Raw genomic sequence first — 16,195 nt, 5'->3', positions numbered from 1 at the left:
GCAATTTCAAAAAGCATATTACCGGTAACCATTGTATGTCTTGCAGGGTTGTGTTTATTTTAATGATTGTGATTACGTTTCATAATAATGTTATAGATGTTATGAACTGCATGATACATCCATAAACATGTACATACATCTCTATTTCCAAGGCAGTGGAGGTGTTTCTAGGAAGAGTGAAGCCGAAAGACAAGGACATTAAATGGACAGTCAAGGTTTGAACATAATTGTGCTCTCTGAATGGATAACTAGATTTTCAGACATTACTTCATGTTAACACATGATTGCATTCTCACACCTCACTGCATTCTGGTTTTCTCACACACATCAATACATTCTGCATCCTCATAAACTACTGTTTTCTCTTAAACTACTGCATTCTTGCATATCACTTCATTCTCACATACTTCTTGATTCTCACACACATCTGCATACGCACACATCACTGCATTTTCACACAAAACTGCATTCTCACACACAGCTGCATTCTCACATAAAACTGCATTCCCACACACAGCTGTATTCTCACATAAAACTGCATTCTCAACCACAACTGCATTCTCAACCACAACTGCATTCTCACATAAAACTGCATTCTCACACACAACTGCATTCTCACATAAAACTGCACTCTAACACACAACTACATTCTCACACCAGCTGCATTCTCACACACAGCTGCATTCTCACATAAAACTGCATTCCCACACACAATTGCATTCTCACACACAGCTGCATTCTCACATAAAACTGCATTCCCACACACAATTGCATTCTCACACACAGCTGCATTCTCACAAATCACTGCATTTTCACACACAACTGCATTCTCAACCACAACTGCATTCTCACATAAAACTGCATTCCCACTCACAATTGCATTCTCACACACAGCTGCATTCTCACAAATCACTGCATTTTCACACACTACTGCATTCAAACACACAGCTGCATTCTCACATAAAACTGCATTCTCACACACAACTGCATTCTCACATAAAACTGCATTCCCACACACAGCTGCATTCTCACATAAAACTGCATTCTCAACCACAACTGCATTCTCAAACACAGCTGCATTCTTATATAAAACTGCATTCTCACACACAGCTGCATTTTCACATAAAACTGCAATCCCACACACAATTGCATTCTCACACACAGCTGCATTCTCACATAAAACTGCATTCTCACACACAACTGCATTCTCAACCACAACTGCTTTCTCACACACAGCTGCATTCTCACATAAAATTGCATTCTCACACACAGCTGCATTCTTACATAAAACTGCTTTCTCACAAATCACTGCATTTTCACACACAATTGCATTCAAACACACAGCTGCATTCTCACATAAAACTGCATTTCTCACACACAATTGCATTCTCACAAATCACTGCATTCTCACAAATCACTGCATTTAAACACATAACTTCATAAATTTAAACATCATGAGCAATCAGCTTGTGTTTCCTGTATTCCATATTCTTTCATTGTTCCTTTTCCAACAGGCAAGTGTGTTTGTGCATACGGAACTTCATGGTCGAGAAATGGAGGGCAAGATTGTGTTACGTCTCGGTCATCGCCTCTGGCTGGACCCTCTCGTGATGCGATTAAAGCTTGGGGAAACACGCACCATCATTAACAAGTTTTCTGTACATACAGAACTGATTAGGAACGGACTGGCTGATGAAAATCCTTCAGTAAGTATGACAATAAGGTTTTATGTGTCTAGGTTTGGTTCAGATTTAATTTAAGCACTAACCAGTCTTTTTTGTTCATAAAGGCTTAGATAAAGAAGTACATGTGAAAGGCACTATAACCCAAAAACAGGAAATTTTATTTTCTGAATTGTACCAGGTTGACTGTGTATAGGACTCACTTTTTTCCTGAGAAAAAAATGGCTGTGTCTTACTTATGGTTTTTGATTTTTGACCATATTGTATTTAAATGATAAATAAACATGCATATTTAAAGACCGATCAAACCATTTACATACTGTGAATCACTGCGCAAATATCCATGACAACCACGAATTATTGCATATCCGTACGCATTTTTTTTCACTAATCACAAAAGAGTTCCGCAAAAGAGTTCCAGCAAAAAATCAGGTGGGAGACGAAGCATCTACCATAGCCGCTGGTGTAAGATAGGTAAACCTCGTTTCAGCAAAACACCCTACGCTCGGGTCGGAATGAACCTATCTTACACTCTCGGCCATGGAAGATACTTATAATCTTGCATATTATATAATTTTTGCCCCTTTTTTATGCGACTTAGAAATTCTGGTTAAGGTCTTGCATGTTAGCACACATAGGTTAATATCTCAGCAACTACTTCATGTTTTGCATTGAGACTTTATACAATGCTATTTAACCACCTAACCTACTTTAAAAACCAAGTAAAATAACTCTAGTTTGCATTTAATGCAAATAATTGCTCTTTATTATTCAACATAGAAAATCTGGTTAAGGTCTTGCATGTTAGCACACATAGGTTAATATCTCAGCAACTACTTCATGTATTGCATTGAGACTTTATACAATGCTATATAACCACCCAACCTACTTTAAAAACCAAGTAAAATAACTCTAGTTTGCATTTAATGCAAATAATTGCTCTTTATTATTCAACATAGAAAATCTGGTTAAGGTTTGGCATGTAAACACACATATGTTACTATCTCATCAACTACTTGATGTATTGCATTGAGACTTTATACAATGGTACTCAACCACCCAACCTACTTGAATAACCAAGTTAGATATTTGTATTTTGCAAATAATGGCCCTTTATTATTGGACTTAGAATATCATTATATACAAGCTATAATCCTTTAATGTATTACATGCTATTTCCATCATGTTTTTATTTCATTAAAGGCTAAATATATTTGAATTTTACACAAATCTTTGCAGGCAACATTCTTATCTTACACTACAGTGATCTATGCAAGTTTCGCCAATCCTGAAAAGCGGCAAAATAGTCGAGCACGCTGTCTCTGTGACAGCTCTTGTTATGATAAATATTGGCATTGTAAGCAAACATTATGGATTTTTTAATTTATGATATAAGATAATTTTAGTGTAGACGATTTAGGTCTTTTTTCCTGTTCTTTATGTATTATTTGCCTGCTTTTATGGATGCATGCTATACACAGTCATTTATGGTAATACAGTTTTTATGGTAATACAGTTTATCAACAAATTGTATTACAATTCATTATCATTGATATATTCATTGTGATGTTAGTATTACCGTGAAAATTCTTTGACAATATTTCCATCATAGCTAGAAAATATACATAAACAGTTAAGAAAAAACATTCTTAATAATATTTTGTACAATTTATGATTCTTGATTACATTTGTAGTATTAAAATTGATTCAAGAAAGTTTTCTTTTCTCTTTATGCTCAGACAGTTGTTTATGCCTCGTGTTTCAGCACTTGGAGCGACTGTTCAAGATGATTCAAGGGAAGGTCTACATTCCCAGGGCACTCATGATCAAAACTAAGTAAGTCTCATTTTATTTTTTCAATTTTATATGTTGCACATCCTCATTGGTGAGGATATCACCAATACTTGAATACTTCAATTTTATTTACAGAAGTATTTAGCTGTTAACTAGCTGATGCAGTATTCTGGCCACATGCCAATTGGCTGCATTGTTTCTGGGGTAGATTTCTAAAGATGTGGAGTAGCACATCCATGCAACATCCAGTCTGTTTTCAAGTTCATAGCAGTTGCCCATCATGTTTAAGGCTGTCTCTATGTGACCATGGCCTTGACTGTCCGTATGTATATAGTGGTGAAGCTTTGCTCGTACTGCATCTTTCCTATGATGCATATTCAGTTGCCTGTATGTGAGGTACTGCAGGTAGTAGAGGAAAGGGATACAGTCAATCACGGCTAGGTCCATCCACTTATAATTTGTTGCTGGGCGTCTCTGTTGCCTGTCTTCATCTCCTACAGTTCTGAACATTTCATACACCAGGTGTTCTGGTACACAGCACATTTCTTGAGGCATGAAAAATACACATATGGCAGTAAACTTCTGTAGTATGTCTTTATTTGATGAATGTTCAGTCTTGTCTAGGAACTTACTGCTTGGTTTGATTTGAAGTCTTCCAATACAATTGCATGATTGCCACACTTCTGGTCCCAGCAGTCCCTCACAGTAGACCAGGCAGTTTGCTGCTGCATCATACTGCCCATTGCAGTACAACATGGAGGCAAACTTAAGTCTACTGGAAAGAAGATCAGAGTCAAAGGACAGGTGGTACAGGTGGAGAATGTCCTGTGTTATTGATTGGCCTATGTGAATACACATAGAGGCTATGAGGGAAGCAAATGAACTATACAACAGAGGCATGATCATTGTAGCTGTTTCTTGTTCCAAGGCTGTCCCATTTTGGGATATTTGTTGTAAAGTGTGAAGATATTCTATAATGAGTGCATTGAGCTCGTCCCATGTGTACATAGAAAATTCAGTTATGACATCTTTATGCTCTGCTACTATTGAATTATTGCATACTTTATTCAGCTTTGTTAGGATCAGTTGATTGTTTTTCTTCCTTTCGTAACTTTCACAAACAAGGCTTCTGGTTATACCCAACATCTTGTCTCCAAGTAAATCCATGTCTATCTGTGGAATGTAGGGCATATTGGATTCCATTAAGGAGGAAAGCATTGCAGACAATATTGGGAGTTCATGTTTGAATAGTTTCCCTGTTAAAAGATTCACTCTAGCTATAGTGTAGTGTGGGCAGTGTTTCAACTTCAGCCACCTGCGAAGTGTGGTCAGACAGTAGATCACACAATGTACAAGGTTTTCTTCTCTCCATATCTCTGGTGGATATGTCTCTATTGTGAACAGCATTGCAGTCTTCATGTGAAACGTACTGAGACGGTCTCCAACAACAGGCTTTAAGAAAGTTTTTCTTAATATTTTAATGAATACATATGTCTTGTACTGCACAGTGTTCATGTCAAACATCAGTAATCTTTCCATCATTGATGTAGAAAACCTCCATTCCCAGTTTGATTGTGGATAACAGGGGTCATGTGGGATGACATGGAGTGCAGAAGAGCGACACCTGATTGGCCTTGAAGGAGACTCCGAATATCCCTGTGGCACCAGAAACACTCCAACTTGTCTGGCCCTGGCAAGTGTGTCAGCTCTGGGCCAGTGTCCAGGCCGGGGTCTGTGGAACAGGAACTGACAATCGTTTGGGAGACTGCAACAGTGATAGGCAAGAACATAATCATTTTCATCATTGCTTCTAGATGGACCATGTTGCACTATTTCACCTGTTGAGCTATATTTTCTGATAATGTCATGGGCTTCCATCAGAGAGTTTGTATGCAGCACTCTGCCTTCATTGTCTATCACATCACTGGGGAGTGTGACCTGTGTCTCTGGTAATGGAATGTCAGGTCTCAGCTGTTGAAGCCAACAGTGCTGGGGTGGGAACTGGTCTGTCTTGACAACAAGGAGTTGATACTTTCTCTGCTGCCACTCATCCCAGTCCAATATGACGGGGAAATCAGTGCAGAACAATGTATCAATGTCTGATTGCATGCCAAGTGTTGTAGTTCCCTCACTCTGGCTGCCAAAGTGATAGAATTTATGGTTTATACCCTTTAATGTTGCACCGATTGTCCCGCTTGTCTCCCTCTTCAGCCACGCCCTCCTCCTCCTGGCGATCATGTACCTGTTCACCCCGATGTCGTCCAAAACACGGGACAAACGTAGAGACAGCACTTGTTCCGCTTGTTGCTCCATCTTAAAAACCAAAATTTATAATAAACTAATATTGTTTGATATAATTATTGATGTGTGCTTCTTTTAATATTAACATACATTAACTTTTTAGTATGTGTATGTTTACATTTCATTGCATGTATGTGTTCAAAAGTCAAGTAGAGTCGAACCCTGTTGGCTCGAACTGCCATGTTTAATGTGTTTCAATAAATACATTAACTATTATTATTAATTAACGATTGATCACATTTTTTCTTGAGTTTATGCTGTATGAACGCACCAGCGCTTTTTGGTCATTTGCTCGCTTGCATTACTGCGTTTATTCAGCATAAGAAGAATAAATGTGATCAATACTTATTTTTTCATGTACAAAATATTTTCATTGCTATTAGAAATAAGCCGTATGCTCTGAGTATTTGTTCTTTAAAAAGTGTAACTGACAACATATGTTTGTATTAAAGAAAAGCTGATTTTTGTAACGTCATATATCATTGGTTAAATGATGTCATGCTTATCCAATCGGAGTGCAACATTGAAATAAACACAGACATCATAACTCTTTGTGTGTTGTACAATATGAAAATCAAGTATAATCTACACAAAGAACTAGGAGAATGTAAATATATAATAATATTAATAAAACACAATCATTATTATTATTATTATTATTAATTGGTTGATTTAACTTATAATTCAAATTAAACATTATATGTTAACAATATTAGGAGCAACATTTTTACAAAAGAAACATGTTAGAAGTTTAATATACATACATGTTAAAAATGCTTTACATTTAGTAACCTTAACATGTCATTTGCATAGTAAGTCTGGTGTTTATATTATGAGGTGAATGTGTGGATAAAATTCCTGACATAACTCACAATGAATGTTCTAAATTTTTAATTATCTCCACAATATAAACACATGTATACAGTTCTATGGAACACCCATAGAAATAATTTATACAGTGTCATCAATAATTCTTGTAGCATAAGTGTTTAAGTATTTTAAATTTGTAACACAAATTATTAAACACACTTACTAAACTGTTCCTAAAAATATATATTTGTAACACAATGTCCTTACTTTGGTAACCCACACAAAGTATAAAATAATTTTTGTAACACAAAGTCTAAACTAATGTAATGGAACACCATACAATTCAAAGTCCTGAATTAAAGTGACTCTTATAGGCTTTTATATCCAGCATATTGTTGTTTTAAAAGGTTAAAAAATAACAGGAATCTTTGAAATGTCTCACTCAGGCTTATCAAATTTTGTCTAGCAAAGCCTGTTGCTTAAAGATTATCCAGAACATAAAAAAGGTGCTAATATCATAGACAACATGTAGCCACAAGACATAACAGTTCGTTTAAGAATAAGGAACCTTTATGAAACTCTTCAGATGTAAAAGGAAATAAATAAAATGTATGAAATATTGCATATAATTTAAAGGTTCTATATTATAAAGAATATAAATGAATTCCTTATAAAATGACAATTGTTTTCATACCAAATATTATATATTTTATATTAATTAAAGATTTACATCTGAAAAACAGAAGAGACAAGATGTACATCTGACTTATGGGACTGAACCATTAAAAAATGTAATTTAAAGATAACAAATATTACGAAGGCAATTTGACACAAAATTGCTCCATAATATTTACTTTAGTTAAATAACATGCACTTAAGTGAATATAAACACAAGTATCTTGTTACCTGTCTTAACAAAAAATCCTTTCAAGATATTTTTCTCTCAGCCATTTTGTGGTGAATATAACACTGATCTAACTTCCTGTTTTAAAAATAAGCAGTGATATCAGGTTTATCATTCTTTAAATAGATCCATGCAATATGACATTTGGTTCATGTATGTATTATGTCTAGTGACAATGAACTGTGGCTTTGATCAAGCAATTTACTTTATATATATATATATAATATGTATAATGTATAGTATTATATGCTTCAAATTCATTTACTGTATATATTTTCCAAAACTGCTTTTCACATCCAATTTTAAACACGCTTAATATACACTTACAAAACTTCAGGTTGTTTTAAGATTTAAGTGTATTGGTGTAATTGATGATGATTATGAGGATGATGATAATGAGGATGAGGATGATGATGATGATGATGATGATGAGGATGATGAGGATCATGATGATGATGATGATGATGATGATGATGATGGTGGTGGTGGTGACCATGATGATCTTTCTGATGATGGTGGCAGTATTGGTGGTGGTGATACTGATGGTGGTGGTGGTGATACTTTATGGTGGTGGTGGTGGTGGTGGTAATGATGATGATGGTGGTGGTGGTGGTGGTGGTGGTGATACTTTATGGTGGTGGTGATTATGATGAGGATGATGATGACGGTGGCAGTATTGGTGGTGTTGATACTGATGGTGGTGGTGGTGGTGGTTGTGGTGGTGATACTTCATGGTGGTGGTGGTTATGATGATGATGATGATGATGATGATGATGATGATTATCATGATGATGATGATAGTGATGATGATGATGATGATGATGATGATGATGATGATGATACCATTTTCCATACACAGGATGAGCCAGGAGCTGTTGACTGATGTGTTACCAGCCTGCAGGCCCTCCCATAAGGTAGTGATCTCATCTGTCCACACCCCAGATCATCTTTATATACAGAGACATGAGAAATTGGAAGAGTAAGCACATTGACTAATGAAATAGTGTTAACATTTCCGCGTTATAAGTTTTAATTCAATGCCATAAAGTCAACAGTCATATCCAATGGATATAAATTTCTCAACATACTTGTCAACATGCTGTTATGAACATTTGTGAATATACATCAAATTAGTCAAAAATAAGGTCACAAAAATCTTCTGAAATATTTTCACCTGTCATAAATTCAATAGTTTTTATCCAAGTGTTCTTAAACTTTGTTAGAATACTTCTGTACACGTAGTCTTGAACATTTGTAAATGTAGTTGAACACATACTATCATTGTTGTCTTTGTGTGTGTGCGTGCGTGTGTGTGTGTATGTTTGTGTGTGTGTGCCTGGTCAAAAACTAGGTCACTAATCACAAATCTCAAGAAACAAATGCAGTTTTTTCTCTGCAGGATATTCAAAAAAACCTCCAATTTTCATTACATTTGGTTATTTTACATTCATATATACACACACGCACGCATGCTTTCACCCTAGCACAAACACTATTGACACATCAGCATCAAAGTCAATTATTGCATTTTCAGGATCTTTATAATTTGCCCTTTTGTGATTTTTTCCATACACAAATGGAATAGTTTCTGTTGAAATCTGATCAGGTTATTTATATGTGTTGTATATCTGTGATAAGTATTAATATGGGTCTTCTTGGTTTAAAAAAACTAGGACACTAGCTCAAATCTTAGGTTTGAAAAATTGCATCTTTAAATGAAACATCCGTCTTCAATGCGGAGCTGTCGCATTGGTGTATTTTATTAAAAATGAGTCCCAGTTCTTGACATTATATTGTATTCCAGGCTAGAAAGTCTTATGGTCGAGATAGGGGCGTATGTTGAGAGACAAGAGGAGGATGATGTCCTACAGGAACCACAAGTTGGAAAATACTGTCTAGCCCAGTATGCCTCCTTCGATGAGAGGTAGGTCACGATTGTTACCAGTAGGTAAGTCCCTATTGTTAACATGAAAAGGTACGACAACATTATAAGCAGTTAGAGGTATGTCACTATTGTAAGCATGGAGAGGTAGGTTACCATTGGAAGCATGGAGAGGTAGTTCATCATTGGAAGCATGGAGAGGTAGGTCATTATTGTAAGCATGGAGAGGTAGGTCATTATTGTAAGCATGGAGAGGTAGGTCATTATTGGAAGCATGGAGAGGTAGGTCACTATTGTAAGCATGGAGAGGTAGGTCATTATTGGAAGCATGGAGAGGTAGGTCACTATTGTAAGCATGGAGAGGTAGGTCACTATTGTAAGCATGGAGAGGTAGGTCATTATTGGAAGCATGGAGAGGTAGGTCATTATTGGAAGCATGGAGAGGTAGGTCACTATTGTAAGCATGGAGAGGTAGGTCATTATTGGAAGCATGGAGAGGTAGGTCATTATTGTAAGCATGGAGAGGTAGGTCACTATTGTAAGCATGGAGAGGTAGGTCATTATTGGAAGCATGGAGAGGTAGGTCACTATTGTAAGCATGGAGAGGTAGGTCATTATTGGAAGCATGGAGAGGTAGGTCACTATTGTAAGCATGGAGAGGTAGGTTACCACTGTAAGCATGGAGAGGTAGTTCATTATTGGAAGCATGGAGAGGTAGGTCACTATTGTAAGCATGGAGAGGTAGGTCACTATTGTAAGCATGGAGAGGTAGGTCACTATTGTAAGCATGGAGAGGTAGGTCATTATTGGAAGCATGGAGAGGTAGGTCACTATTGTAAGCATGGAGAGGTAGGTCATTATTGGAAGCATGGAGAGGTAGGTCACTATTGTAAGCATGGAGAGGTAGGTTACCACTGTAAGCATGGAGAGGTAGTTCATTATTGGAAGCATGGAGAGGTAGGTTACCACTGTAAGCATGGAGAGGTAGTTCATTATTGGAAGCATGGAGAGGTAGGTTACCACTGTAAGCATGGAGAGGTAGTTCACTATTGGAAGCATGGAGAGGTAGGTTACCACTGTAAGCATGGAGTGGTAGTTCACTATTGGAAGCATGGAGAGGTAGGTTACCACTGTAAGCATGGAGAGGTAGTTCATTATTGGAAGCATGGAGAGGTAGGTTACCACTGTAAGCATGGAGAGGTAGTTCATTATTGGAAGCATGGAGAGGTAGGTTACCACTGTAAGCATGGAGAGGTAGTTCATTATTGGAAGCATGGAGAGGTAGGTTACCACTGTAAGCATGGAGAGGTAGGTCACTATTGGAAGCATGGAGAGGTAGGTCATTATTGGAAGCATGGAGAGGTAGGTCACTATTGGAAGCATGGAGAGGTAGGTTACCACTGTAAGCATGGAGAGGTAGTTCATTATTGGAAGCATGGAGAGGTAGGTTACCACTGTAAGCATGGAGAGGTAGGCCACTATTGTAAGCATGGAGAGGTAGGCGACTGTTGTAAGCATGGAGAGGTAGGCCACTATTGTAAGCATGGAGTGGTAGGTCACTATTTTCAGCATGGAGTGGTAGGTCACTATTTTCAGCATGGAGAGGTGGGTCACTAATGTAAGCATGGAGAGGTAGGCCACCATTGTAAGCATGGAGTGGTAGGTCACCATTGTAAGCATCATTGTAAGCATGGAGTGGTAGGCCACTATTGTAAGCATGGAGTGGTAGGCCACTATTGTAAGCTTTGAGTGGTAGGCCACTATTGTAAGGATGAAGAGGTATGTCAGTATTGTAAGGAAGGAGAGGTAGGTCACCATTGTAAGCATGAAGGGGTAGGTCACCAGTGTAAGCATAAAGAGGAAGGTCACCAGTGTAAGCATGAAGAGGTCATTGTAAGGATGGAGAGGTAGGTCACTATTGTAAGCTTGTATAGGTAGGCCACAATTGTAAGCAGGGAGCTGTAGGTCATTGTAAACATGGTGAGGTAGTTCACTATTGTAAGCATGGTGAGGTAGTTCACTATTGTTAGGATGGAGAGGTAGGTCACTATTTTAAGCACGTAGAGGTAGTTCACTATTGTAAGCATGGAGATGTAGATCACTATTGTTAGGATGGAGAGGTAGGTCACTATTGTTAGCATGGAGAAGTAGGTCACCATTGTAAGCATGGAGAGGTAGATTACTATTGTTAGCATGGAGAGGTAGGTCACTATTGTAAGCATGGAGAGGTAGGTCACTATTGTTAGGATGAAGAATTATGTCTTTATTGTTAGCATGGAGAGGTAGGTCACTATTGTAAGCATGGAGAGGTAGGTCACTATTGTAAGGATAAAGAATTATGTCTTTATTGTTAGCATGGAGAAGTAGGTAGATCAAACTTGCAAGCATCGAGATGTAGGTCACTGTTGTTAGCATGGAGAGGTAGGTCACTGTTGTTAGGATGAAGTATTATGTCTCTATTGTTAACATGGAGAGGTAGGTCACTGTTGTTAGGATGAAGTATTATGTCTCTATTGTTAGCATGGAGAGGTAGGTCACTGTTGTTAGGATGAAGTATTATGTCTCTATTGTTAACATGGAGAGGTAGGTCACTGTTGTTAGGATGAAGAAGTAAGTCACTATTGTAAGCAAGGAGTGGTAGGTAGATCAAACTTGTAAGCATGGAGATGTAGGTCACTGTTGTTAGCATGGAGAAGTAGGTCACTATTGTAAGCATAAAGAGGTAGGCTCCTTTTGTCATCTTGGAGAGGTAGGTCACTTTTGTTAGCATTAAGGGGTTTGTCATGATTGCAAGCATAACCTGGTAGGCTAATATTGTAAGCATGAACAGGTAGAATACAATTGAAAGCATTTGGAGGTAGATCACTTTTGTTAGCATGGAGAGGTAGGTCACTATTGTAAGCATGGACAGGTAGGCCACTATTGTTAGTATCATGGAGAGAGAGGCCACAGTTGTTAACATGGAGAGGTAGGCCTCTTTTGTAAGCATGTAGAGGTAGTCATAATTGTTAGGATGGAGAGGTAGGTCACTATTTTAGCATAGAGAGGTAGGTCACTATTGTAAGCATGGACAGGTAGGCCACTATTGTTAGTATTATGGAGAGATAGGCCACAGTTGTTAACATGGAGAGGTAGGCCTCTATTGTAAGCATGTAGAGGTAGTCATAATTGTTAGGATGGAGAGGTAGGTCACTATTTTAGCATGGAGAGGTAGGTCACTATTGTAAGTATTAAAGGCCACTACTGTAAGCATGTAGAGATATATCACTATTTTAGGCATGTAAGATGTATGTGAATCTGCATATGTTTTGTCTTATCTATATCAGATGACAATGAGGCTAGTTATATGGAAAATTTCATGTAAAAAATGCATATGTTTTGTCTTACGATAGAAGATGGCAATGAGGCCATTCAAATAATATGTTTTCAAAGTCATATTAATAGGAACTGTATATGTCTTACCTAAATAGATGGCAATGAGGCCATTTAAATAGATATGTTCTGAAAGGCATATTATGAACTACATATGTCTAACCTATATCAGATGGCAATGAGGCCATTTAAATCAATATGTTCTGAAAGGCATATGATGAACTACATATGTCGTACCTATATCAGATGGCAATGAGGCCAGTTATGTGGAAATATTCTGAAAGTCCTTTGAACAACTACATGTGTTTTTTCTTACCTATATCAGATGGCAATGTGGCCATTCATATGGTAATATTATGAAAGTCACATGAAAAGCTACATGATTTTCTTCTTACCTATATCAGATAGCAATAAGGCCAGTTATATGGAAAATTTCTGAAAATTATTAGAAAATAGAACATGTCTTTCCTATATCAATTGTCACTGATGCAAGTTTTATTGAAATATGTTAGAAAACTTACACGTTTTATCATTCTGTATCAGATGGTACCGGGGCCATATACAGACAGTGAAGGATGACACAGTAGAGATATTTTTCCTAGACTATGGCGACCTTGACTTTGTCCCACGGGATAAGGTGCGAGAATTTCCAGTTGACAAGTTCTTTGAGCTCCCATTACAGGCAATTGAATGCAAGCTGGCCAACATAGAGAAAATAGGTATGTTATGAACTTAAAATGTATGAAAGGGGATGAATGCTTAAAATATACATACACAGCTTGCATTTAACTTACCTAGTGAGCGTATATTTCCTAACTTTTCCAAGTTTATTTTTGAAGTTTTCATGGAAGTGGTTCGCTTACATTTCATAAATCAACTACTACTTATAACAGGAGACACCTGGGAAATTCGGGCAGGAGATGCATTGTGGGACATGTCACACTTTGTGAATGAAAAGGACCTTCGACCGCTTGTTGCCACGGTAGTACAGGCCAAAGAAGAGACCAAATACGCTGGACGCCAGAAGTTTGTGGTAGAGCTTAGAACAACACAGAGGGATCTTGGTCAGGAACTAGTGTGGAGACAGCTTGCCAAACATACACCAGACTGTACAAAATACACCGTAAGAAAATTAATGTCAGATTACGAATAACTAAGTGAGAAAGCTTCTGTCAGATTACAAAATAAACCAGGAGAAAGTTTATTTTAGGCTGCACAGAATGAACCTTGAGAAATCGTTTACAACAGGAGAAAGCTTATGTTGAACTACAAAATACACACTGAGAAAGCTTACGTTAGGCTGTACTAAATATGTAATAAAAACGCTTATGTCAGAAAACTTAATAAAATGTGATAAAGCTTATATCAGACTTCAAAATACATAGCGAGAAAGCTAATGGCAGACTACAATTACTCAATGAGAAAGCAAATGTCTACCGAATACACAGTAAGAAAGGTTATGTCAGATTGCAAAAAACACAGTGAAAAGCTTATGCAGGCTGTAGTAATTATGCAGTCGAAGCTTTTGTCCGATTACAAAACACATTGTGATAAAGCTTATATTAGACTTAAAAATACACAGTGAGTAAGTAAATGTCAGACTACAAAAAACGCTATGAGAAAGTTATGTCAGATTACAAAAAAAATGCTATGAGAAAGGTTATGTCAGATTGCCAAATACACAGTGAGAAACCTTATGTCAGACTACAAATTACAAAGAGGGAAAACTTATGCTAGTATGTACTAAATACGCAGTATGAAAGCTTACGTCAGACTACAAAAATCACAGCAAAAAGCTTATGTCAGAATGTACAAAAGACACTAAGGCCAAAAAAAAAATACCTGTGTTTCCGGTGACCCGACCGACCCCCTATTTTTTTCCTCGCCGACCCTTATCTTTTTTTAGACATTAAAGTAAAAAAAAAAACGAATTTTTAAATTATTTCGTAATATTTCTTCAAATATATCGTTATTATTTTCGTTGTTTGTCTTTCAATGTCCCCGGAGAATGTACTTTCATTCCTGATTGTGTATTACCGAGACTGAAAGAAAAACGAAATGGCGGAGAGCGGCGAACCCTGTCCGATATCTTAAAATTGGCAAACGCATGTTTACGGTCAAAACACGTGATTGATCACAGGAAACATATTTTGTTGTCTTTTTAATGAAAATATTTTGAATTATAGTTTGCGGTGTTATTTATCCATATCCATGTCCAAATTAAAACTTACATTATTATGATAGGGCTTTGCGTATATCATGCAAGCTTCTTACGATTAGGCTTTGCGAATTCATGCAGGCTAACTGCCAGGTTCCAGTACACATTTCATTTATCGTTATATTAATTTATCCGCAATTATCAATTGTTATTTATTTCGCCTTATTTAATTCCCATCAACTGAAATCCAAACAAAAACCTGTGAAAGTTAACACATTTATTGGAATGGGTTGGCTGCAGATCAAACGGTACAATTTGTGACGTCAGAGCACGAGCTGACAAGAAAATCGGCGATTTTCCTCAAGCAAATTAAAAATTTAGTTGATAATTGACTGTTTGACTAAAACATTATCAAAGATTTGTTGAAATTGAAGTGCTGGATTTTTCCTAAAAACCGATCACGACTTATAAACAAGCATTGTATACAAAAAAGCACCAGATTTCATGGGCAAAATTGGCGGGAAAATACTTTAGTCGAAGGTAAGGAAATGATTTCAGACATTGCTGTTTTATCAGACTTTTTGTAAATTAGGAAACGCGTAGATATAACATAATTGATCTGATGCAACAGAAATTTGTATGATATATGGAAAATGTAAAAAAAAAAATAGAATCGCCATGTTACTGGAAACACAGGTATTTATTTTTTTGGCCTAAGAGAAAGCTTATGTCAAGTGGAAGAAACGTATTGTGTCGAAGCTTATGTCAGGATGTACAAAATACAAAAGCTATCCTAGTCACCCGAGTGTCGGCGTCGGTGTCGGCGTCAGCTTTATGTTATGATAAAGTTTTTGTAAGAGTTTGTGTACCACCTCAAATATTGACATATGGCTTTGAAACTTTGCACACTTGTTCAACATCATGCCCCCACCCTGTACACAGGAGGAGGTAACACTATCAAGCATTTTGACAAAATTATGCCCCTTTTTCAACTTAGAATTTATGTTAAAGTTTGCGTACCACCTCAAATATTTTCAAAGTCCATTAACATCTGGCTTTGAAACTTTGCACACTTGTTCAACTTCATGCCCCCAACCTGTACACAGGAGGAGGTAACTCTATCAAGTATTTTGACAAAATTATGCCCCTTCTTCTACTTAGAATTTATGTTAAAGTTTGCGTACCACCTCATATATTTTCAAAGTCCATTGACATCTGGCTTGGAAACTTTGTGTGCTTGTTCACCATCATACCCCCAATCTGTACACAAGAGGAGGTAACCCTATCAAGCA

At 37.1% G+C, this 16,195-nt stretch overlaps 2 protein-coding genes across 2 annotated transcripts in view; one reads left to right on the top strand and one right to left on the bottom strand.

Moving 5' to 3' along the window:
• LOC128243191 (uncharacterized) overlaps positions 1–16,195 on the top strand; it is an 81,682-nt gene that overhangs the window by 50,634 nt on the left and 14,853 nt on the right. The window contains exons 29-35 of the mRNA XM_052960795.1: positions 153–215; positions 1,515–1,706; positions 3,448–3,518; positions 8,351–8,470; positions 9,296–9,415; positions 13,289–13,464; positions 13,639–13,868. Coding sequence (XP_052816755.1) covers positions 153–215; positions 1,515–1,706; positions 3,448–3,518; positions 8,351–8,470; positions 9,296–9,415; positions 13,289–13,464; positions 13,639–13,868 — 972 coding nt within the window. The remainder of the gene's footprint in view (positions 1–152; positions 216–1,514; positions 1,707–3,447; positions 3,519–8,350; positions 8,471–9,295; positions 9,416–13,288; positions 13,465–13,638; positions 13,869–16,195) is intronic.
• Positions 1,881–7,561, bottom strand: LOC128243192 (uncharacterized). The gene is made up of 2 exons (XM_052960796.1): positions 7,494–7,561; positions 1,881–5,789 (listed from the first exon to the last, which is right to left on the bottom strand). Exon 2 carries the CDS (start codon positions 5,787–5,789, stop codon positions 3,618–3,620), a length of 2,172 nt encoding a protein of 723 aa, XP_052816756.1. The 5' UTR covers positions 7,494–7,561; the 3' UTR covers positions 1,881–3,617.

This window comes from Mya arenaria, chromosome 8 (genome assembly GCF_026914265.1).
Source record: "Mya arenaria isolate MELC-2E11 chromosome 8, ASM2691426v1".
Lineage (NCBI taxonomy): Eukaryota > Metazoa > Mollusca > Bivalvia > Myida > Myidae > Mya > Mya arenaria.
The sequence above is the reverse complement of the archived record's forward strand: the minus strand, read 5'-3'. Positions and strand labels throughout refer to the sequence as shown.